The sequence below is a fragment of the Rutilus rutilus genome (genome assembly GCF_951802725.1).
Source record: "Rutilus rutilus genome assembly, chromosome: 1".
Taxonomy (NCBI): Eukaryota; Metazoa; Chordata; class Actinopteri; order Cypriniformes; family Leuciscidae; genus Rutilus; species Rutilus rutilus.
In genome coordinates, this window is record NC_140209.1 from 15,189,493 (window position 1) to 15,215,064 (window position 25,572).

The 25,572-nt window shown below is 38.9% G+C and overlaps 2 protein-coding genes across 2 annotated transcripts; both read right to left on the bottom strand.

Moving 5' to 3' along the window:
* On the bottom strand, positions 1-24,698 carry LOC311290975 (uncharacterized protein). The gene is made up of 4 exons (XM_084409789.1): positions 24,661-24,698; positions 20,753-20,943; positions 4,231-5,965; positions 1-428 (listed from the first exon to the last, which is right to left on the bottom strand). The coding sequence occupies exons 2-4, from the start codon at positions 20,808-20,810 to the stop codon at positions 359-361; spliced, it is 1,863 nt and encodes a 620-aa protein (XP_084265915.1). The 5' UTR covers positions 20,811-20,943; positions 24,661-24,698; the 3' UTR covers positions 1-358.
* On the bottom strand, positions 10,894-16,423 carry LOC311297840 (uncharacterized protein; the record flags this gene model as incomplete). Its single annotated transcript, XM_084420307.1, has 2 exons — positions 16,222-16,423; positions 10,894-16,039 (listed from the first exon to the last, which is right to left on the bottom strand). Exon 2 carries the CDS (start codon positions 15,832-15,834, stop codon positions 10,894-10,896), a length of 4,941 nt encoding a protein of 1,646 aa, XP_084276433.1. The 5' UTR covers positions 15,835-16,039; positions 16,222-16,423.
* Positions 24,699-25,572: the final 874 nt, after the last annotated feature.

Sequence of the window (25,572 nt, forward strand, 5' to 3'; positions counted from 1 at the left end):
TGCACTGGCTGAATAAACATCATTTTTATTCATATCTTGCACATCTACTGCAGTCAGATTCACCCGTGTTCACTCTAAAGGAATCACTCACATGGCTGGGCACTTGTAATGACACATCAAGGATTTTAAGAGGCTAAAAGCAGGTTTAAAACTTGCCCCATTGAAGTCAAGAGGGTGCACATTTTAAAAAGAGGATAACACGGTGTAGGCAACACCGATTTTTGTCGTTGTTCTCTGTATTGACAGCACTCCAAATGTACAAAAAAATGAGCTCAATGTTAAAATTGACCGGAGTTCTCCTTTAAGATGTATAAAAAATCTTCTCTCCGCTGTGGATAACTGTGGAAATCTTGATGTTTCATTCTGCAGGTTCTGGATCAATGGTGTTCTCTCTGTCCTCTCCTTCCAGATGCTTTCTGGCAGTTCTGCTAAAAACAAAAGTTTAATTTCTTACAGACATGATACGAGAGGAATAATCAATATTACAAGTACTAAGGCTAATCACATGTTAAAGCAACACTGTAGTTTTTCAACCTTCATAATATATTTCCAAGACCCTTAAAATAGGTTGAATGACACGTCTGCCATAGCCTGACGAGGTCTGTATTGCTTTTACTGGCACTATGGAACTTTGGGGTTCGGGTAGTAACCCGAGCACAAAAAGAACTACAAAATTTGACTTGCAACTTGCAAATCGATTTTTCAACTTTGCAGATTCATCTATGGTAGCTTGATATTATAATATTGACGATATATGGCTATTACCTACCACACAAACATTGAATTGAATTAGCATATCCATTCTGTAAAACAGTAGCCAATAAGCTACTATGATGACGCTGGCTTGTAAACGTGAGCTACGCGATCTTTTGGCATTTAAAAAAAAAAAAAAACCATGAAATTATATTCATTTGACATGCTGAAATATAGCCACTGCACCTGGGATAGGGCAGTCTCATGCTAATCCTAAACACAGGCACGTTGAAGCCTACAGTAATGTTTTTCATTGATGTTATGGCAGTCCACTCTGCTTATTGTTTTTCGAGAATGTTGCAATCCTGTTTGTCATTGTGCACGAAACTTCACGGCAATAAATCATCAGGAATATTTGCTGACTTGTGCGCGTCTCAAGCGCCCTCTTCACGTTCGTCCTAATGCCTGTTAGTTGTCCGTGGATTTGCCCATATTTGGCGTTTAAAATGGAAACGTCTTTAGACATGGAAATCGATTTTACAATCGATTCAATGAACACTTATGTCTCAAAAATCGAACAAGACGTGAGAACTCCTTCTGCAGAGTTCGGGGGTATCGGCTTGTCAACAAATGCACGTGTATCCTACGGTGTAACCATGACAGATTTTACGACAGTACAACAGTGTTGTTCAATAAAACCCAAATTATTACTTACTTTGATATATTATTTGAACCAATTATTGCTTGTTATTATATATTTGCATTTTAATGGCTGTTGTTTCACTTGGATCTATCTTTTTTGTTCGATTACTTTTTGTAATCGATTTATCAGTGGAATAATTGGTAAAATACTCAATTACTAAAATAATTGATAGCTGCAGTCCTACTTTACTTTTGCTTTAAAAAAGGATTTAATTTGGAGTTTCACTACTGAAGTCCTCTGTTTATTTATTTCATCTAGCTGTGCTGAACAGAAGCCCAGAACATGTGGACATATTGACATTCAGAACATGCTGACTTTCTCAGCCTTACTATTGTTATTACTAATATGTACTGTTATTTTATTTTTATTTTATGTTTGTATACAATTTTTTACTAAATTAGTCAATAGATTAATCGATACAAAAATAGTCGTTAGTGGCAGCCCTAGAAAAAAACTATTATGGAGTGGAAATGGCTTATAAGTCAATAAGCGGTCCTCTGCTGCCATCTACCGTTTATAGTACATTTTTAAATAAATATGTTGGTTTGCCAAGTATAAGTTTTCCTACATTTTGAAGCATTTAGTTTTACAAATGCGGACAATCTTTGAAGCATGAACAAATCATGTTGTCCTACTGTTAGTTTAACTGCTTCTATTGTTCTCATCTGTAAGTCGCTTTGGATAAAAGCGTCTGCTAAATGAATAAATGTAAATGTAAATGGTTTTGGTCATCACATTAAAACTAGATATTAAAAAAAAATTAAGTGCTGGAAAAAGTGTGATGGACTTGAAAGTCCTTGATTCTTTTCTTTTTTTTTATAGCGCTTTCATATGTACTACTGTACACCCAAAGCGCTTTACAATCATGTCAGGGGATCTCTCCTCAACCACCACCAGTGTGCAGCATCCACTTGGATGATGCGACGGCAGCCACAGTACAACGGCGCCAGTGCACTCACCACACACCGGATATAGGTGGAGAGAGGAGAGAGAGTGATAGAGCCAATTCAATGTAAGGGGATTATTAGGAGGCCATGATTGGTAAGGGCCAATGGTGTGTGCCAGATCATGAAAAATGTCCCAGTCAGTACAGAGAAATGAGCCCTTCAATGTCTCAATACTGTCATTCGACCATACAGTCACTGTCTTGGTTACTGGTTTGCTGCTCTTCAAAACAGTCTTATATATAGGTATAAGATGGAGTGCATTATGGTCAGAGTTTGACAAAGGGGGCTTTGGACTGGCCCTGTATGCATGTTTTATATTACCGTAACATTTGTCCAACACTCTGTTGTCTCGGGTGCCGCACTTAACGTATTGTTCGAATCCAGGAAGGGAAAGTTCCAATTTGCAGTGGTTGAAATCTCCAAGAATGAAGACAGGGGCTCCCGGCGTACGTTGCAGTTGGTGGTGAACACAGTCTCCCACCGCATTCCCGCTGGGTGGCACATACACTGAGCAAATTATAATATTGCCGAACTCCCTCGGGAGGTAAAAGGGTCTTAAAGAGATACACAGCAGTTCAATATCAGGGCAGCAAACAGTCTCTCTCACAGAATATTTCCTGCACCAGCTGTCACTCACAAACACACAGATACCTCCTCCTCGGCTTTTCCCCGAAGTTTTTTCCCTGTCTGCACGGACTAGGGAGAAACCCTCCAGCTCGATCAAGGAGTTGGGGATGCCTTCGTGTAGCCAAGTCTCAGTAAATACCAGCAAACCCGCCTCACGGTATTCAAAACATACTCTCATGTTGATACGAAGCTCCTCCATTTTGTTTTTTAGAGAGCGAACGTTGCTCAAGATCACACCGGGCAGCGGAGGTCTACTGCCTCTCCGGCGGAGACGCTGTCGGGTCCCCCCACGCCGGCCTCTCTTCCGTAGTTTCCCGCGAAACGGCAGGATTTTAAATTCCTCCGGCAGGTTGAGTAAATCCGCGGGCGGCGATGTTATTCTCGGGTAACGGAGAGACAGCAGCATATCTCTGGAGTAGATGACTGGTAATCCACCCATCGATTGTGGAAAAGTTTGGCACATCCTTAAAAACTGCCAGACAATCAGTACAAGTAATAGTCCTTGTGCATATAACGCCATAGTGCTCGTCTAAGATACGTAAAACAAGAATAAAAAGAGTAAAAACAGCAGCAACAGCAGCAGCACGCGAGTCCGGGTCGCCAGCAGAGCAGCGCCACCGGATGTGACATGTGATATGATAGGGAATGTCTTTATTTAAAAGTCCTGGGTGTTGTGACACTGCTTTTGCTTTTAGATCAACAAATAATAACCCAAAATGATTGTCTTGATAATGTCATGCATACGTTTTTTTTTTTCTGTTCTAGACTCTGTCTTGGCTCGGACTCTAACCTTTTTGGACTCGGTCTTGACTTGGACTCAACAAAGGTGGTCTTGACTAAAGCCCTAATTTACACTTTTCCAGTTTCGTCTGGAATGCAGCCCAGACCTCCTCCTGAAGTTGTGACCACCTGTGAGTTGCCGGGGAAAGTGCAAATTGCCGTCTAAAGGTTACACGGTTGTTGATGGGCCCTGTTTTTCATGACATTTTCTATTTACTTTTTTTTTTTAAGATTTATTTTGATTGTATCTAACATGTCCTGTTCTGTAGACATGGTTATTATGTATTTAGTCATGTTGTACCAGTCCAATATGACTGTCAGTTGAAATAAACATTGTGTTGTAAGAAAACTTGTTTTATTTGTTATGAATCTATTTTGATGCGTTTTCCTATAACTTTTGTAATTTTACATATATTTAAAAATATCAAAATGAATATCAATATCGCAATATCAAATTTTGTCAATAACGTGCACCCCTACCTTGATCTCAGACTGTGTTGATGTAGTTTCTCCACTGTGTGGATCTTCATGTGTCGCTTCAGGTGACTTTTAAAATAGAAACTCTTTCCACACTGATCACACGTGTACGGCTTCTCTCCAGTGTGGATCCTCTCATGTGTTGTTTTATCTGCCAACTGAATGAATCTCTTGTCACAGTGTGAACACTTGAAAGGTTTTTCTCCAGTGTGGATCATCTCATGTCTTTTTAGACTTGCCGACTGACTGAATCTCTCGTCACAGTGTGAGCACTTGAAAGGTTTTTCTCCAGTGTGAATTCTCTGGTGCCGTTTTAAACTGTCCGCTCTAGTAAAAGTCTTCTCACACTCTAAGCACATGTACTCTATCACACCATTGTGAATTTTCTGATGTTCATGTAAAGTGTGCCGCACTGAAAAACTCTTTCCACACACAGAACATGAATGCGGCTTCTCCTTCATATGAACTGTCAGGTGTCTCTTCAGGGCATATGTACAGAGAAATGTTTTGCCGCATTGATCACATGTGTATGGCTTCTCTCCGGTGTGAATCCTCATGTGAAGATTAAGAGTATGTTTGTTTGAGAATCTCTTTTCACACTGATCACATGTGAACGGCTTCTCTCCAGTGTGGATCCTCATGTGTAATTTATGGTGTGAAGATCGACTAAAATCTTTCCCACACTGATCACACTTAAATGGCTTCTCTTCAGTGTGAACTCTCATGTGAACATTAAGAGTCTGTTTGGTTGTGAAACTCTTCCCACATTGATAGCATACATGCGGCTTCTCTCCAGTGTGGATCATCATGTGTTGCTCAAAACTGTGTTTGCTTGATAAACTCTTCCCACACTGATCACACTTGTAAGGTTTTTCTCCAGTGTGGATCCTCTCATGTCTTTTCAGATTTCCCAACCGACTGAATCTCGTGTCACAGTGTGAACACTTGTAAGGTTTTTCTCCAGTGTGGTTCTTCTCATGTGTTTTCAGATTGTCTGACTGACTGAATCTCTTGTCACAGTGTGAACACTTGTAAGGTTTTTCTCCAGTGTGAATTCTCTGGTGCAGTTTTAAACAGTTCGCTCTGGTAAAAGTCTTCCCACACTCAAAGCACATGTGCTTTCTCACACCAGTGTGAATTTTCTGATGTTCATGTAAATGTTGCATCTTGTTCAGGTGTGATGTACAGAGAAATGTTTTGCTGCATTGATCACATGTGAACGGCTTCTCTCCGGTGTGAATCATCATGTGAAATTTATGGTGTGAAGATTGACTGAAATCTTTCCCACATTGATCACACTTAAATGGCTTCTCTTCAGTGTGAACTCTCATGTGAAAATTAAGAGTCTGTTTAGTTGTGAAACTCTTTCCACATTGATAGCATACATGCAGCTTCTCTCCAGTGTGGATCATCATGTGTTGCTCAAAACTTTGTTTGCTTGATAAACTCTTTCCACACTGAGTGCAGGTGAAAGATTTCTTGGCTCTTCCTTTCTTTAAAAATGTATTTTTAGTCTTTGAGCGACTCAAAGTTTTTTCTCCAGGTTTGACATGATGTTCCTCCTTCACTTCCCTCAGTTCTTCACTCTCCTCCTTCACTTCACTCAGTTCTTCACTCTCCTCCTCCTCCACTTCACTCTCCTCCTTCACTTCACTCAGTTCTTCTCTCTCCTCCTTCACTTCACTCAGTTCTTCACTCTCCTCCTTCACTTCACTCAGTTCTTCACTCTCCTCCTCCACTTAATTAAAAGAGAAATATAATGTGAAAGGACATGAAAGTGAGCCCTGATGTAATAGTAGAAAGTAGACAACTGCTATAAAATATTATGATAATCCGATGCCTTTTTATAAATTGATTATATGTGCTTGAAACTTTTAGAATAGAATAAACCTAGGGATTAGAAAAGGGATTAGAATAAACTGCTGCTTCAATGTACTGTACAGTGAGGAAAATAAGTAAATGGTGAATACATGAATTATTTTCATGTATTCTTTAATGTCTGTAGTTGATATTTGAATGAAGTAACAATGTTTGCTCATTTAACTCTGCTTCAAGAAATGAAATAAGGAAATGTTTTGTGTTTGAGAAAGGTCTTCAACATGTTAAAACACATAGGGGTCATTGAAGTCTATAGTTTAAGGGGACCCCAGCGCATTATTTTTGTTGCAATTAATTTAATTCAGTACTTGTTAAATGGTGTTTGCAGAAAAGTCTGATTAAAAAAATATATATATGTAATATATAGATTTGAATTCAATTTGTAATTTTGTCCCAGACATTACGAGATTACGTCAGCGTCAATCACAATCAAGTTACGTACATCACGGGCAGCAACACAACGTGTCCCGCTGTTGTTTGCTAAAGCTAAAGGTGTTTGGAGGCTACAAACAAATAAAACCTGCTTTAAAATGAAACGGTGGTTAATATCCACAACAGAAAAACCGAGAGGCGGAGAAAAGTCACATGTGCCACAGATGAGGTTGATGGTGCGAAGACTGCAGTTGCGGAGGGAACATCCGAGAGGGCAGCGGAGGTCAGTGAGGGTGAGCCGCAAGAAACAAACACAGGTAGCTTCAAGATACTGTGACATTATGACATGTTTGTTGTAAATGAAGGGCATCGTTTTAATGTGTAAACCTGACATTGATATTGCATTATATGTGTGATGCTGAGAGAAATGAGGAAGAATTATTCAGCATGACACAGAAATGCTTTACCGAGTAATTAGTGTTTCTGACACGTTGACCGTCGGATTAGCATGAGCGTGTGTGTGTGAGCCGCTCAGACCTGCTCGATTGGTTCCTGATGGCAGAACAATGAACGAGTTCAACCCAACATAGTTGCACATTTACTTTTCGAGGTGGATATCGAGCGACTCATGCAAAATTGTAACACTGATTTTGCACGTAGAACATTAAAATATACCTTTGTGTGCTATCGATTTGCTGTACATTTCACACGATGGGAGGGGTTGTTGAGGTGGGGTGGGGTGGGGTGGGGGAGGTGCGGGGTCACGGGGCAGCAGCGCATGTATCATGGGGGTCGCGGACTAAAAAGTTTGGGAACTCCTGGTTTAAGGGACCATTTCTCAGTTAAAGCCTTACTTTCCATTTAGACTAAAGTGTCCTAAGAACTTGTTATCTTGATGTTTTGAGACAAGACTCCTGTTTATAGTTAGAGCCTGGCCAAATCCAACCTTGGAAAAGCTGTGTGTCGATGTGTGTGTGTTAGTCTTCTTGCTTACAGGTTAAGGAACCACTGGCATTATTGGAGATTGACTGAGTTGTTGTTCGGGACATGTTGGCGCCTAGCAACCCAAATCTGCGACCTGGAAGGTCATGACGTGCCTGACTTCAGTGTCCGAGTGTCAGATGCATAAGCTATGGAGATATGCTTCAGTCTATCTGTATATATGTGGAAAATTACTATTGTAATGGAAAATTTTGATTTTCATAGATTTACAGTATTGATTTTCATTGCTTTTAGTAAGACATTGAAATGACCTTTGCTGGACAGTATGTGGTCTCAGCTTTAGTTGACTCAATGTGTGAGTGTGTTTTTAAACTGGGTAACAGGTGGGACAGCAAGGAGGTGGCAGATCAAAGAGAGACCTCTGACCCCTAGGGATAGAGGTCGTCCAATTTAGAACTTGTGAGCTTGTAGGCATAAGCTCAGCAAAAGATGAGACCATGAGCTAGGGAATCTTCCCTTTTTTAGATAAGTCAGAAACCTTGAAAAAAATATACACAAGCTGCTCTGCCGTCCCTTTCTCTGTCGCACTTGTTTCACAGACTGTACTGGACTTCTATGTGGCAACTGGGCCTTCTTGCAAGAATAAATACCTTTTGAAAAGACTATTTGACTCAGAAAATGTCTCTTACACAGTGATTGATTGTTTATTGAATGCTTAATGATTTTTTTGCCACAACATTTCTATTTCTTAGAGATTGAGAATCATTCAACATGTAAGCAATGACGTAGCTTAGACCTTGGAAATGGTATAACTGCTGAGTGTGTGTGTGTGTGTGTGTGTGTGTGTGTGTGTGTGTGTGTGTGTGTGTGTGTGTGGAGTGTAGTGTATAACTACTGTGTTCTTTGTAATTGTAAGTGGGGCAGCCTACGAACTAATAAGGGTTATTTAACAATAGAAACTGAATGATCAAATCTGAAAATAAAACATGGCTTATTCATTCTGATTCTTATTAAAGCTACAAAAGTTATTCAGCCAAAAGCAGTGAGTGATTTTCTTTGTCTTTTGTTCATGACCACAGTTATTGCAAGCCGTTTCGATATGCATATTGCGATATATACCTCTGTGATAGGGCTGAATGATTAATTGCATTTGCGATAATATCGCAATATGATGAAACGCAATTTTTAAACCTGTGATTACACTCTGGTCACGTGACAGTCTGCAGACGTAGCATCAACTTGGCGCGCTACGCATATATGCCTGGCATACAGGAAAGATCATTTTGTTTAATTTATGTGATTTTATGTTATAATATATATAATTAATATATAATGATATATTAAGTTATAGATTCTCTCTCCAACGATTCTGGATCAATTCAGAGAATTTCAGAATCGAGTCTTCACACACACACACACACACACACACACACACACACACACGACACCACTCAAACCTTCCGAAAAATAATATTTCATAAAGTTTGGAAAGGTCTAAGCAAATTACAAGGACATTCGCGGGCTTTATCGCACAGGTTATGTCGCTTTGATTGATGTTACTCTTGCAGTGTTACTCTCCTGCCAGAATTTTCCTCACAAAAGCTCTGCTAAGGCATCATTTGTATCTTTTGAAATGCAGTTGGCTTGTATATAAAAAATATGAAAATCACTGCGAAGGCTGCTTTCAATTTAAAATACTCAAGTCCTACTCTTGTTCAATTTCCAAAGGACACAAGGACAACTCAAATTTCCAACTCAATCATTTTTATTTTGGCTTTGTCAGTTGATTGGTATGTTCAATGAATTAGGTTGTAAACCTTTAAAGACAGAGAACAAAAGTTATCATTTTAACTAAACATTTCAGTTAAACATTTTTAATGAGTTTAAACGTTTAAATAAACATTTTAAATACATTTTATGATTAATTACCCACTTAAGCCTTTTACATTGAATAACACCATTTCAAACACCATGAAAGTAAATAAAATATTTCACCAACCATTGGCGTCTTTGGACCGAACCTACGAGTGAGTGAACTTGGAGTGTCTTCTCTGTGAAGTTTGTTCCTCTAAATAACTGAGGACCTCCAAGTCTTCACAGGTGCTCCAAATCAGTGATGATTGATCAGGTGACTAGCAGCCGGTTTGCTGCTGGTGCATTCTGGGAAGTGTAGTTCTCTGAGACTCATTTCTGAGATTCAGCTCAACACCTCCCACTTGAGCTCCTGGTTTTTTTCAAAACCAGAGAGGTCACACAAGCCCTTCACACCTTTGCTTGTTCTTCAGTGGGAAGTAGAATGACAAGGCGTCTGACATCTCTATGAAGTATTGTGGCTGGGATTTTGGTTTGAAGTCTCTTGGTTCTTTCTCCGTTAGCTCTTGTAGGCCCTTCTTTGCCGTTTGCCTTTGTGATGTGAACAGGATAGCTGGGAAATGTCTTCACAAGCACATCTCTTACGATGCCTTTGCTGTCAGCATTGACACTGACCACTCTAGCCAGCTTGTACTGTCCTCTCAGGGCGTTTTGATCAGCCAACCAGACCACATCTCCAACAGCCACATTTCGCTCTTTAGTGTGCCATTTGTTTCTAATGAACAGATTAGGTCCAGCCAATTGGCTCCACTTCTTCCAGAAATTGCTTACCTCTGCTTGAATATGTTTAAGTCTTTTATAAGGGTAGCCATCAAACTGGAAATCTCCAGGGTCTCCCTTTGGATTGGCACGTCCTAAAAACAGAGAATTTGGGGTGATGTACTCTACACAGTCTTCTCTGCTTTGAGTTCTTGCATCGATGGGTCTTTCATTTGCAAGATTGGCTGCCATGAAGAGAAAAGTTTGGAATTCTCCCCATGTGAAAACACCATCTCCCCCAAGGTTGCTCAACGCCCGCTTCACTACTTTGACAGCTGCCTCTGCTGCACCATTCCTATGGGGAGAGTCTGCAGGGTGAATCTTCCACGACCATTCTGTACCATACTTGGCAGCTGTGTCTTCAATATCAGACTTGTTTAGTCGGTTAAGGAATTTGTGAAGCTTCTCTAGTGCAGGTTTGGCTCCCACAAAATTAGTGCCAGGGTCTGACCAGAGTTTCCTAGGGTGTCCTCTCAGTGAAGTGAACCTTTGATAGGCTAGCAGGAATCCTTCAGATGACATGTCACTCACCACTTCAGTGTGTATGGCTCTGGAAGCCATGCAGCAGAAGACTATTCCCCATACTCTGAGTCTAGTTCTCTTCTTGACCTCATCTTTCACTTCATAAGGGCCGAACAGGTCCATAGTGGTGAATTCAAAAGGTGCAGCCGGGCCTGTTCGCTCTAGAGGCAGGTCAGCCATGATTTGTTGACACCGTTTTGCCTTGTTTTTCCTGCAGACCACACAGCTGTCAACCATTTTCTTGGCAAGTCTACGGCCTTTTATTACCCAGGCTTTCTTCCTCATCCGGAGAAGGGTTCCTGCCACTCCCTCATGGTTTGCTTAGTGGGATTCCTGTGCCAGCAGTGTAGACACCCATGCTTCAAATGGTAAAACTGGCACTGCTGTCTTTTCTTCGTTGAAAGTCTGAATTCTGCCTCCACAAACTAGCAATCCAGAGTTCACATCCTTGTATACTGCCAATCTGCTTAGAGTTGTGTCTGAAAAAACTGTACCTTTTTGAGCTGCAAGGAAGATGTCTTTGAGTGCATCTTCTCGTTCTTTGACAGTTAGCACAGCTTGCTTGGGTGATCTTATCTCCCACTTGGACTGTTTAGAGACCCGGCACTTCCTCTTCAGCCACTGCTTGGCAGCTAGACAAACCCAGGCAACGACTCTCACCAGTTTGGACAGGCTACTGGATCTTCTTACTTCCACAAGATCTTTAACCCAGCCAGTGGGCTTCCTTTTTAGAAGAAGAGTTGGATTTTCCACAGGTATTCCCTCTTGAGTTTCACTCTTTGGACTTTCCTGAGTGCCTCGTTGGTCTTCTTTCTGCTGACTCCTTCTTGCTTGAGCTCTTGTTAATGCACCTGAGAATGCCTTCCTCTGGAGCTTGTTTACACTCTCCCTGGCATGAGCTGCTACCTCTCCAGCTGATCTTATAGGCCACTTTTCCACTGGCCACTTCAGGAACTCTGGTCCATTTTGCCATGTGGAGTTCTCCTTCAAATCTTCAGGAGCGCCCCCTCTTGTTATAATGTCAGCTATGTTTAGATCTCCACGGATCCACCACCAGTCTTGCACTAGTCCAGCCTTCTGGATTTCACCCACTCTATTTGCAAAGAAGGTTTTGTACCCATAGCTGACTCTTTGAATGGCTCCCAAGACCGTTTGACTGTCGAGTAGATGGAACCATCTCTCAATCTTCATTCGAGCATGCTTTTCCACATACTTCCTAATCCTGGCTGCGAAAACAGCTCCACAGATCTCAGCTTTTACAGCTTCTCCCTTCTGATCCAGGGGTGTCAGCTTGGCTTTTGATTCAACAAATCGAACTTCAGTGCCTTGACTTGTCTCCCATCTTAAGTACATCACAGCTCCATAGGATTTGTCACTTCCATCAGATAATGTGATGCCCCAAGGTTTCCCTTCCCAGCCAGCTGGTGTGAGGCTCCTGTGGAATTTCACCTGTCCAAGCTGCACATATTCTTCAAAAAGCTGTATAGCTTCTTCTCTGAGGCTTTCTGAGAGAGGTTGGTCCCAGGTTTCTTGGGTTAGTTTCCCACCTCCTCCCTCTTGGAATGCCTTTCTTACAAGAATTGCTCCTTTCTGTTTGGCAGGTGTAATTAAGCCAATTGGGTCGTACAGTCCAGCCACTTGGCTTAAGAGAGCTCTCCTAGTTAGTGGCTTAGGTGTCTCAGTTCTCACCTCCTCCTTGAGAAGATCTTTCCCAACTCTCATCTTCTTTTTCCTTTTGGAAAAGTTAACTGAGATTAACATGTAGAGCTTGTCTTCATCCATTTGGTAGCCAATACCCAAGGCTTTGTTGTCTTCGTCCCTCATTTGATTTGGAAGAATTAAGGTTTTACCTTGTGTCTCTGTTAGATCCTCCGTCTCCATTCCTTGCCTCCCACTTTGCCCTGACCGGACCCATGGTTTGAGGAAGAAACCTCCAGCTTTCAAGATCTCTTCAACATTTGCTGTGATTTTGTCAAGTTTATTTAGGTCATTTTGGGAGGTTAAGAGGTCATCCACATAACTGTCCTCTTCAATGACTCTGCGCTCATCCGCCAAGTGAACAAAGTTGGGCAGGCGTGCTGTTTCCCTCATAGCCAACTGAGCAATGCAACCAGCAGGTCTGTCCCCAATGTTGACTCTGGTAATTGCATATTCACTTATCTCTTCATCTGGGCTGTCCCTCCAGAGGAACCTGTGAAGATGCATCTCACGCTCCTCCAGCCATACGGAGTTGTACATCTTTTTGATGTCTCCTAGAGATGCATACGTCCCTTCTCTGAACCTCAGCAGAACAGCTCTGATAGGGTTGAGAACGTCTGGTCCCTTCAGAAGAAGATCATTCATACTCACACCTTTGTATTTCTGGCTACTATTCCATACAATACGGATTGGTGTTGTCACCGAATGAGGATTTGGCGCCACCAGGTGGCTTAAGTACCACACTGGTCCAATCCACTCGTCCATGATTTTGTTGGTGAGTTTTATGGCTGCGCCTCGTTCGACCATCTCATGGATCTGGGTAGCATATGCCATTTTCCAATCTGGCTCTCTGCTTAGTTGCTTTTCCATCCTTAAGAAACAAGCCTGGACTGCACCTTTGTTGTTTGGAAGAGAGGCTGGATCTACCATCCAAGGATACATTGCATCCCAATGTGGAGCTGGTGTGTGAGCATCCAGAAGGGTCTTGTAGGTGAGGCCTCTTTTAATAATCTCCAGTTCCCTCTCCTCTGCCAGGGTCATTTCTTTTCCTCCTGGTGGACAGTTTCCACATCGGCAACCTCCACATCTTGGCTCACATGCAGCTCCGATGCTGTCCCAGTGCCACCACTCAAGGAACTCACGGTTACTGGCAGCTGTAAAATTGGTCTGAGCCACATCCTCCTGCTGTAGCTGAGCTGTGACAGTTGTTGGACTTGTGATTTCTTGATATTTGACAGCTGCTGTTCTCATGGAGCGAGCGAAGTGTGTTTTGGACTCATATGCTCCAACCTCCACTTCTTCAAATAAGTCGGAATGTGCTCCACCCACCGTCTTCCCCAATGGACCCTCCCACAAGACGAGGTCTCCGATGATTTTTACCCTCTGGGGAGCGAGTCTTCCCTCTCGGTGGCTAATGAGAAGTTCAACCTCTTCTGGCCTTTCCAATTCTTTAAGTTTGACTTCTGGAAAGAATTTTCTCAACTTCTCAGGTTCAATTACTTGATGCACTCTGGCGATTTCATCCAAGCCGTAGCAGACCATTTCATGAGCTCTCTCTGTTCCTTTAGGTGTCTTGACTCTGACTTTGAGGAGATACCTTTGTGTTTTCACTTCCATGGCCATACCACCAACCCCATGCACAACTAAAGTTATCTTCTCATGTCTTAACCTCAGTCTTTCAGCAGCCTTATGGGTAATATAATTTGTATCTGAAGCAAGGTCAATTAAAGTCCCAATCTTCTGCCCTGCGTTTGCAGTGACTTGCATTAACATCATGATGACAGGAAGTTCAGAGAGCCCATTCCTCTGCAGTAGCTCAGACTGGCCTGAAGCATCGAGTGTCACTGCGGTTTTGCTGGTGTTGGTGAAAGCCTTTCTGCATCTATCTGCCATTTCTGGGGAAAGTTCAGACAAGATCTCCTCTTGTTCCTCCGTTAGTTTGTTTTCACCTTTGCCGTCTTTTCCACGCTTTCTCTCTTCCCCTCTTTTGACTTCTCCTTTTGGGCAGAGGAAAAAATGGTGGTCTGGGGCACCACCTTCCCTTTTACAGTCTTTATTTCTGCATAGGAAAGTGTCTCTGCAGTATCCATCTTCATCATGGCATCCGAGACATTTTCGGCATGCTCCCAGCTTTCTCAAAACAGCTTTTTTTTCAGGTAGCTTAAGTCTTTTGAACTTTCTACAGAAGAAGATTTTGTTGTTGTGCCCACTATCACCACAGACACCACATACCTCATCAAGCTCTTCTTTCTTTGTGGTTTTTGTTGAGGCAATCTTTCGATCATACTTCTTGTCTGAACGATCTGATTTCTCCACCTTCTCCACAGTTCTGAGCTGTTCGAGTCTCTCTAGTATTTCTTCTTGACTTTTCAGGAACTTCAAGAGCATGACAAAGTGGTTGTCTGATGTGACATTGTTTCTGGGTTCAACCATGAACATCACCCAGTCTCTTTTAATAAAGTCAGGCAACTTGCTTTCAATGGTCTTAATTACCAGTGGGTTCTTTATGGCTCCAGAGTTTCCTAACTCTGTAAGATCTGCTAGGGCTTTCTCTACTGACTGTATGAGATCAATGACCTTTCTTGGCTGGTTCCCTTTCACATGTGGCATCTTCTCCAGCTCCTCAAGGATTTCCACTATGATGGTTGACTTGTTGCCATATCTGTTTTCCAGGACTCTGAACATGTCACTGGCAGTGGTGTAGGTTGAAAGTCTGAGGTCCTTTGAGATTTTGTCATCCACACTCCCCAAGAGTTGAATTTTCTTCACTTCAATTGATCCGGATGGCTCTCCCTGCTTTTGCAGGCTTTCCCAGTCTTTCCTCCATCTGTGATATTCTCTCTTGCTTCCATTGAAGATAGGTAGAGAGGTTGGTTTGATTCTCACTATTGGAGTGGATGTTGCCGGTAGGGGTAGTAGTTTCCCTCCTGTGCCTTGCTCGTTGATTGTCCGTGCAGTGGCAAATTCGGCTTTCCTTAACTCAAGCCTGTAGTAGGATGCTCTTACGTCCTTGACTCTTCCATCTAATTCGTCCTTTAATTCTACAGGGATCCATCTCTCCCATGTTGACATTGCTGAGCTGGCCTCTTTTATTCTTTTTTCCAAGAGAGCGAGGTGCACTTCATAGCCCTCTAAATTGGCACTTTCCACAGGTACATCAGCCGCTTTATCATTAGCTTTTTCTGCTTCCAGGATTGCCACAAGAAGTTCACTCCTTCCATACCTCGACCACAGGTTTGTTTGGACCATGTCCCTTATCTCCTCCAACTTTGCTTCACCTTCATTTACAGATCTATCAATGTCAGCCTCTTGCTGTTCATCAAGACCTGCTTCCTCATCTTCAGTCTTAATGTCAGCCTCAAGTCCAATCCTGTAGTCATCATTGGCATCGAGCATCTTTCTGAAACAGACTGAAAGCTTAGTGAATTCTTCCCTTAACTCCACTTGAAGCATGCTGCTTGCTCCTCTTGAAATGAAGTTGGCTTGTCTGGTGAAGCTGCTTTTTGCAGTGGTCCTCTCCTTTTTGAGCTGCTGGACCGACTTCCCCAGGACATCTTCCGCCATCTTGACTTCCTCTGCGTCAACAGCTTATTTCTGGATCTGAAGCCGTTTATCCTCAGGGCCAGGCCGCTCCGCGTGGTTTACAACTGTCAAGTCCTACTCTTGTTCAATTTCCAAAGGACACAAGGACAACTCAAATTTCCAACTCAATCATTTTTATTTTGGCTTTGTCAGTTGATTGGTATGTTCAATGAATTAGGTTGTAAACCTTTAAAGACAGAGAACAAAAGTTATCATTTTAACTAAACATTTCAGTTAAACATTTTTAATGAGTTTAAACGTTTAAATAAACATTTTAAATACATTTTATGATTAATTACCCACTTAAGCCTTTTACATTGAATAACACCATTTCAAACACCATGAAAGTAAATAAAATATTTCACCAACCATTGGCGTCTTTGGACCGAACCTACGAGTGAGTGAACTTGGAGTGTCTTCTCTGTGAAGTTTGTTCCTCTAAATAACTGAGGACCTCCAAGTCTTCACAGGTGCTCCAAATCAGTGATGATTGATCAGGTGACTAGCAGCCGGTTTGCTGCTGGTGCATTCTGGGAAGTGTAGTTCTCTGAGACTCATTTCTGAGATTCAGCTCAACACTCGGGTGCTTTGTGGATAGCGCTTGCGCATGCGGCTGTGAGCGACTCGTTGGTTAAATGTACTTGCATCTCAAAATACTTTTATGACGCAAAATGAATGTAAACACGGTCAGTTATATCTTAAACCAACAGGACAAACTACATCTTATATTTCAAAAGAGATTTGGGCTGCGTTCTCCGATAACGTTGTCTCTTAGCGCGCTACGAAGACTCAAAAGGTACACCTTAACTACAGGTATACATTTCCTACGTGTGTTTTCCGAACTATACCTTAGGATGTTGCTTAAGGTAAACCTTCTTAAGTTCGACCTTAGCAGGTGCTGTCCATGGTGGAGGCGCTGAATAGGTTGATATCGATGCCTCGATGATCGATTGTGCACTCTTTCCTTCACAGCGGTATAGGTAAAGTATTGAGAAAACAATGTTCTTTATAAAGAAGCGTTTTATAAATAGTACAAACTGCATTTATCGGGGCTCATTGAAATATGTGCATGCAGAAATAAATATGAGTATGTGTTTATAATTTAGCAAGTGTGCAATCCCAAACCCTCACGGCCATAAGTGTGTTAATGTTCTCCACAACGTATGCTGAGTAATTTTTTTTACAATGGTCTCTTCTGACATGGTAGGCTAGTCAGTGGACTAAAGTGTTCTCTTATAAAGTAGTTGACATACACTAACTGGCTCTGCGGACGGCGCCGTCTTTGATTTTGGGTGGGGGTGGATCCGGCGACTCAAAACCGGGGTTGGAGGTAACGAAAAAAAAAAAAAAAAATTACACTGCCTATATGTAGCTACTGCAGGGGCGGCTCCAGAGAATTTTTAACGCATGTGCTGAGGGGGTGCTAGATCATTGACGGGGGGAGCTGCGCAAAACTTGGCCACTAAATATTTAATATTCAATTATTTTAATGATCACAATTAAAGTTTTAATTTTATTAAATTGAACAAGCGCAACATTCAGCATTTAATCAAATATTCTAAAAGATGTAGGCTATTATTAATGATAATGTTATTTCAACATAATATCTCGTTATTTCGACATAATATGTGTGCATGCAAGCAAGATGTGCATTTGTAAATCTGTTGACGCGTGTATTCATTTTTATTAATAAACTAGTGTTTTCTGACAGTGTCAGCTGCAAAGATGAAGTTGACGATCGCCATATAGTGAACGCGCCTATAGAGAGAAATTATGCACATAATGGATTACATAATCAGAGAGTAGCCTTTTTCTTTTCGTTTTGAATTATTTCGTTTAAAGACATTTCAAGCTTTGTGTATTTGATGTATTTCTCATGTCTGTGTGAGGCATACACTGAGTTTCATTAAGTTAGGATGAGATGCGCTCCAGTTAACGTGCAATGCAAGTGACCGCGCGGGCGCCTCCATGATTATTGTCTGTTATATTTGCTTCTTATTCATTAAATCCAGGCAATTGGTTGATAAAAAATTGATTAAAATTAAGAGACAATTTATACAAAACGAAATTCACTTTATAGAAACGCTTTCTACAAAACAAAACTTAATGAAGTGGTCAAAATCATGTCTGACCCACTCGTCTCATATTGCGCATCCTATCTCGTGCTGTTCACTTTTCAGAAATCAACATAAATGGAAAAAAAAATAACATTATAATATTTTAACAAATATTTAATTCTGAATTTTGCACACACAAGTTGAAAGGAATTTGTTCAAATCAAGTTCACGGATAATTGTGCGTACATTTATTAATCATTATGATACTAAAATAGTAGAATGTTCTCTCTTTATGCATTATGCATTATGATACTAAAGTAGGCTATGTACAAAAAATCAGATGAGCCCAGAATATATACGCAATTACACGTTAAGCATTTTCCTCCCATAGAAAACCATTATAAGAACGCTTAATTTGGCTTAAGGCGAGACACTACAAGTGAATAGGGTAAAATGTTAAAATAATAGATATCACCATGAAACTTCCTCAGTTGATTACTTACACAAGTATATCAAAAAATGTATTACAAGTTTTAGAAATTTGTATGTTTAATTATGCAAATTAGGCATTATCTAATTAAATATGCACGATTTTGCATATATTTTTGGTAGATAGATCTGAACATATGATAAAGCCAGGTGTAAAATTCTTTTTTCATTTTGTTTACACACAAGATGAAAATAAAAACTCAAAATATACTGTCCATAGCCATAAAAAATAGATTTTCGCCATATTTGTTTTATTAAAATGTCACATAAATCAGGCCAGGAATGATTTATTAACAAATCCCTCTGAAAATATCTGCAGAATACTGCTAAGTGTATAACTGGAAAGTTTGGTGTACACAGGTGCTACATAGGCTGAGAAGTTTGTACTGGAGAATGACAAAAAAACGCAAAAAAATCATTTTGAGAAAACGGCAGTAAAAGATTTAAATAGCTCTAAATGAGAAATCGTCCTTAACTTTAAATCCCCCTTTGGACATTCACGATTGGTTACTGATAGAAAGGAAATGCCCATATTTGGGTTACATAGCGTTGTGCAGGAGACTCAGAGCTTCACAATGATACCGGTCATGACAGAATTCAGTAAACAGACGGAGCTCGGCGTGTCGCGTTTGAATGCAAACTTCCTGGTAAATTCGGGAGAAACTTACTGCCGCAAGTAAACAAAATGTAATAAAATAAACATCTTAATGTATATTTCCAACGTTATCTTTATAGCAGCTTGAAAGAACACATATTGAAGGAGTAAACTAGCCCAAAATCTCAAAACTGACCACTGCATAAAAAATTGATGTTTTTGCCTGCCGTGTCTCGCCTTAATAAGAATGTCCCCTTATTATGTCGAAATAACGAGATATTATGTCGATACTACTGCTGTGTCCACCGTCTCCACATTCTTGATCAGCGGAAACGATTTTTGCTTGTTTGGGATCTGACTAGCCAGCGTATTTGAAAAAGTTAAGCAAACTTTACTATCTTTTTGACATTTCATCGACATTTGACGTCATTTTTGACATCGAGGCTAACAGCAATCTCAAAACACAAGATTTTTGTAGAACTTCAATGGGGAATAAAGACTAACCAGACAAATAACAACATTGAACACTACACAAACAGTAGGCTAATTTAATTTTTTTAATTTAGGCAATTAATTTTCCATAGTGACACAGGAGGTGCCGGATCCAATAAAAAAGGTTCCGGATCCAACGTCGGAGGTGACGGAACATGTTCCAGCGTGTTCCGGCTCAAATTAAGCCCTGGGCTGCGTTCAGCCCCGACAAAACGTTGCACAGCGTTTTTTAAACAGAAATGGTGATGCGTTGAACACACTGTTCTGATGACGCAAGAGTTGCAACTATGGCAGCTGAGAAGGCCATTCTTTGTGTTCTTTGTGAAGAATTTTCTGAGCCTGATGAAGTCGGTATAAATATGTGTTTAATACTACAAAATATGCCCGATGTTACAGTTGTTACACTTGCCGCCCAGAACAAAAGAGAACATCCCAATTGAGTGAAGGGATTTGTGGAAACTGAAATGGAAGCACACATCTTACCTAATTCAGACTAAAACACATCTATTTAGCCTCACATACTGACTTTATTTGTAGGTCATACTGTTTTAATACCCTGTATTTTTCTTTCTCATTTTTAGGAAAAGCACTTAATTACCAATGTTTATTTCTATACCAATACACTTGCAATGAAGCTAAAAATATAAACTACATCATTATGTTGATATCCTATATTTTTTACAATAAAACTTTCGACAAACATGTCTTCTAATATCCTCAGTTGTTGTGTATACCGAGCTGCATCGAACACATTTGTAAATTACTTTCCTTGAACCCACTGTGCGAGTTCACTTTAATACCGCGTGCTTTATATACATGTTGCTGCTGATTGGACTGCAGTTCTGACACACCCACCAAACAAGAGAAAGCGTATCTCAAACCCCGTTGCACACCGGTGCACGCCGTTTCCAGGAAACATGACGTTCAACCCGGAAACCGTAGCAAAACGTTGCGCACCGTTTTGAACTTGAACGTGCCCCTGGTCATCTGTCAGTTGCGTCTTCCTTCTCCGTGAAAACAAGTTTGAGTCTTTTCAATATAAAAGTCTTCTCTACCGACTGACTCATTTATAAGAGTCATCTATTGTGCCATCTATTGGCGAAATAATGTATGTAACTTCTGTTGCTGTTTACGGTCAGGGACTATTTTTTTCCAGCGGAAGGAATGCTTTTAGTGATTTTTACTTCATGAAAGTTGCATAGATGCTTGAATGTTTCTAACATGAATGTTCTTCAGCATCATGAATGAATGAAGAATAAACACCAACCTCTTTGTTCTTCAGGATCTTCAGTGTGTTTCATTCTGCAGGGTTCTGGATCACTCATGTTCTCACTGTCCTCTTTAATAAACTCAGTCTTTGCAGATTTCAGCTCTTCCTGATGCTCTGATGCTCGTCTTCACTTGTAGCTGATGGGAGTTTACAGCATTTATTGGAGAATTGCTGTGGGAGGAGCTGATCTGACAAAATAAAAAATAATATCAGTTCCTGAATTTGTTTTTATACTAAATATCACATCTAAGCATTATGTCTGTCTGAAGTAAAGTAACTGATATGTATATCTTATGTTATGGCTAACCACAACACTCTCCTGCTTTTTACATTACAATATAGACAGAAACATAGAAATGATAAAGAATATGTGGGTCAATGACGTGACACCTAAATTTTCTGTCCGATCGCATTTTTTCAGAAAAAGATACTGTATATTTGTAGTACCTCTCCCATGTATGTACTCACTTTAACTTTTCAAAAACCTTTAGTTATTTGTCATTTTTTTAAGTTATTTAAAGTGTCAAAACATCATGTGGTGGTGCAACCGTCCGGCCATAACTTCTCTTTTGAAAACGTATTTGAAATTACTCTAAATTTAGTCAAAAAAATGTTCTGCACTATTTGGCATAATTTCCAAAATGTTTTGTAATCCTGTAAACAAATTCAAAGCATTTGTATTTATATTTCCATCATAATATACAAACAAACTTTGTCCGATGAATGAAATATCATGTGGTGCGACCATCAAGGAACTACCATTTTGGGGCTTTAATGCTGAAATCTATTCAAACACAGGAAGTTACATCATATACCAATTTACCAAGGACCCATGGAAGCAGCAAGCAGATTTGTAATTCTCTCAAATTGAAAAAATTTTAAGTTATTTCTACATGTTATTTCTGATATAAATTTCATAGTGACCTTTTTTGGGAAGCTAGCTTGTTTTGTTTAGGTGGCCAATTCTGTGCCTGTAAATTTCGACTGAATTTGAAAATATCACGTGGTCCGACCACTGCAGACTGTTTTCCATGATATGTCCTAGATTGGCAGTTTTATGCTTTTATATTCAATTGACGGTTTATATACAAAAAGTACTTTAATTTAGTATCATTTGGAATAGATTTTTATGCAATTTTGGATATTTTTAATATATTTCAGACAGTTTATGTTTACCTTTTGTACAATATGAGAAAAATGCAAAAAATAAATAAAAAAAATAGAGCATGTAATTTCAGTTTAGTAATTATGCATTAATTAGTAATTTATTTAAAACAATTTTAATCAATTTTACCAGATGCCACTGCCAAGCGAAAAAATCCTGACCCTGCAGCAAGAGCAGAGTACCTTGATAGGTGTGAGGGAAATATTACTACAGTTTAAAATATGTTTTCTATGTGAATATATAGTAAACTGTGATTTATTCCTGTGATCAAAGCTGAATTTTCAGCATCGTTAATCCAGTCTTCAGTGTCACATGATCCTTCAGAAATCATTCTAATATGTAACCCTGAACCACAAAACCACATGGGTCAATTTTTACAAAATGTATATTTATACATCATATCAAAGCTGAATAAATAAGCTTTCCATTGATGTATGATTTCTTAGGAAAGAACAATATTTGGCCGATACAACTGAAAATCTGAAATCTGAAGTTGCAAAAAAATCGAAACAGAGAAAATGACCTTTAAAGTTGTCCATTTATGTCCGCGATTGTGCTGCATTCACTCACAAAAATAAATGTTTTATATATTTACGGTAGGACATTTACAAATTTTGAAACATGATCTTTAGTTATCCTAATGATTTTTGGAATAAAAGAAAAATCCATAATTTTGACCCATACAATGTATTGTTGGCTATTGCCACAAATATACCCGTGCGACTTGTGACTGGTTTTGTGATCTAAGGTCACATATTATGATTTGCTATTCAAGAAACATTTCTGATTATTATCAATGTTCATATTTTTGTGGAAACTGTGGTACATTTTATATGTCAGGATTATTTGATGAATAGAAATTTCAAAAGAACAGCATTTATTTGAAATAGAATCTTTCATAACATTATAGCCTAAATATCTTTACTGTCACTTTTTATCAATTGAATGTGTCCTTGATTAATAAAAGTATTAATTAAAAAAAAAAAAAAAAAACTATTGACCTCAAATGTTACCTGGATACAATACTTTTATAAAATAATTTATATCTATAACATTATTATTTGTTACAAAGAAATTCTAAGTCAAGTTAAATGAAATGGTGCACTTGTGTTTATGTGATTTTTATTTAAAAAATTTTTTAGAAAATGTTTGTCTTCAGGAAAATTCTGTGAAATTTGTCTAAAATCTGGTTTAAATTAATTTTTTATTTATTTTTTTATAAAATGTATTGTTCATTGATCTCTTTAAATAGATTTTTAACTTTATAAGGGCTTCGTGTCATTTGGAGCGACCACTAATCATGTGGTGCGACCAATAAAAGCAATCCCTGTATTAAATTTAAAATAAAATATTTTATTTCTGTGGCTGAAATATGAATCACTGATACAGTCAGCTTTAGTAAATGATATTTTTAAAACATTTGTATCAGTTTTATGTGATTTACAGGAAAAATAAGTCTGTTAACTAGATTTAAGAAGCCAACGTAGAAATTTTTGAACAAAAAAAATGAGATCATTATTTACAAAAACTCAAAAGAAATGCAAATATTTGGTTTCTAAACACTTTAATTACTAAGAACTTGTAAAAAGAAATTTAAGCATGTTAAGGAAATTAATTCATTCTAAGATAAATCACGGTCGCACCACATGACAGTTTTAAGGCTACGGACAATTAATCTAGATTAAAAAACACTAAAATCACTTAAATTACATTTTTTTATATGAATGTATGTGTACACAAAATCCTTAATGTTCGAATAATTGCAACAGGTACCTATTGTTTTTTGGTATTTTAAAATTGGCCTGTTGAAAATCCTACGTCATTGACCCATAAACATCATTATGCCTTCCAAATATTAACAATGGTCAGAAAAAGAGAAAAACAGTTGAAAGTATGGGCACAGAATAAACGTATATTTGTGAGCAACAAATAGTCTGTTGAAACCAATGAAATGAGCTTTAAGTGTCAATTTACAGGAGATCTGAAGACATCAGCATAATAAATGAGGTGAAAACAGGAACTATTGTCATGAAATAAAGAGTGTTTTCAGCAGATCTGTTAATATTGATGAGCCTCAGACTATCAACACTCATTCAACAAGCCATTCAGGATCATCAGCAGATCATCTCACTTTATTCTGAGTGTTTGCTGTTAGAAACACATTATTTGAGTCAGGATACATGATAAAAGCATGTTAAACTGCCCTATTGAAAGAAAATACAGTTGCTTCTCACCATATGACACATAAACAAACCAAACATAATTAACCACCTCATCTAAATAACTACAACAGCATAATGCTAATATCTAAAATTTATTTTGATTTTCTAGTAATTACAATCCTTGCAATAATGTTATTCAAAACTGACAATGATCCTAAAAAAACTCATCAAATCAATTCATCGGTATAAGCTCATCAATTCCTCTCACAGATCTCAAACTTTAACTCTTGACTTGACATTTAGTATCAGTTCTTACTCCAAACATCGAGACAATCACACAAACGAACACAAACTCGCTCAGGTCTGAATGAACTCAACATATTCTCCTCATGCTCGCTGCTGCTGCACTAAATGTTTATTTCAGTAGGAAGACGCCAGAAAAGACGCACAAGTATCGCTGTGATCGATGAAAACAATACAGAAATGAGTCTGACGCTTAAGTAAATCAAACTGTATAAAGTGTGTGTGATGGTTGTGTAAATATGAGAAATACCATGAACTAACGTTACTCTCCTCACCTCAGAAGACTCTCTTCTTCTTCTACTTCTTCTTCTTTATTGGCGGCTCGAGCGCCATCTGTTGTGAGTTTTGGATCAGAGACTCATTTTACTCCTTTTTTTAATGTGATGCATGATAATGAGGAAGAAAGCACTTTTTATTTCAAAAAGTACAGAGATGACATGTTTATGATATACAACTTTGTATACAAAATGTATTAACAATGTGTTCAATGTCATAAATGAGAAAATAAGAGTTAACAGTGATTAGCAGAAAGCTGAAAAATAAAAGACAAAAAAAAAGATAGAGAGAAAGAACACGAACTATACATCAATAACATTGTACTTCTTAAAATTTTTATTTTAAATTATAAAAAAAAAAAACTTTTTTGAAGGTGGTAAACTTTCATTTATGTATGTTTTTATTTTGTATAAAATTTGCCAAGCAGATAAATACAATTTATAACAAAACAAATATTTCTGAGCTGAAGTCACAAGATCATCTGAAACAACAATCAAATATGAAATGTAAATATTAAACCTTTGGTATGTCTAAAATAAAAGGCAAAACAAAAGAAAGTATAAACTTTAATCTTACTGAAAATGTCCTCATAGAAATATCAGTGATTGAAGCAACAGATCTGTTCAATACTTGATTTGCATATGCAGCTGTAAACGCACAGACTTTATTATTTTATTTTAGTAGAAGCAACTTTTCCAGTTGAACTCCTATAGCTGGTGTTTTGCTTTAAAAACAGACACGTGTAATTGTTCAAGAACAGAACAACTAATGTCAATACAAACATGATTCTGAACCTCATCAACAAGAGATTCATCAGTTACTTTAAACAAACTTGTCAGTTATAGACATACATTTTGGTTACACTTTACAATAACGTTTATGAGCAAACAAGTTAATAACAATGAGCATTA

Excerpts from the sequence above, each read along its gene's own strand:
- LOC311290975 (XM_084409789.1), bottom strand. The coding sequence starts at position 20,810 with ATGAGTGATCCAGAACCCTGCAGAATGAAACACACTGAAGATCCTGAA. Across the intron at positions 5,966-20,752 it reads AGATCCTGAAGAACAAAGAG|TGGAGGAGGAGAGTGAAGAA; the intron begins GTTGGTGTTTAT and ends CTTTTAATTAAG. Across the intron at positions 429-4,230 it reads CAACACAGTCTGAGATCAAG|CAGAACTGCCAGAAAGCATC; the intron begins GTAGGGGTGCAC and ends TTTTGTTTTTAG.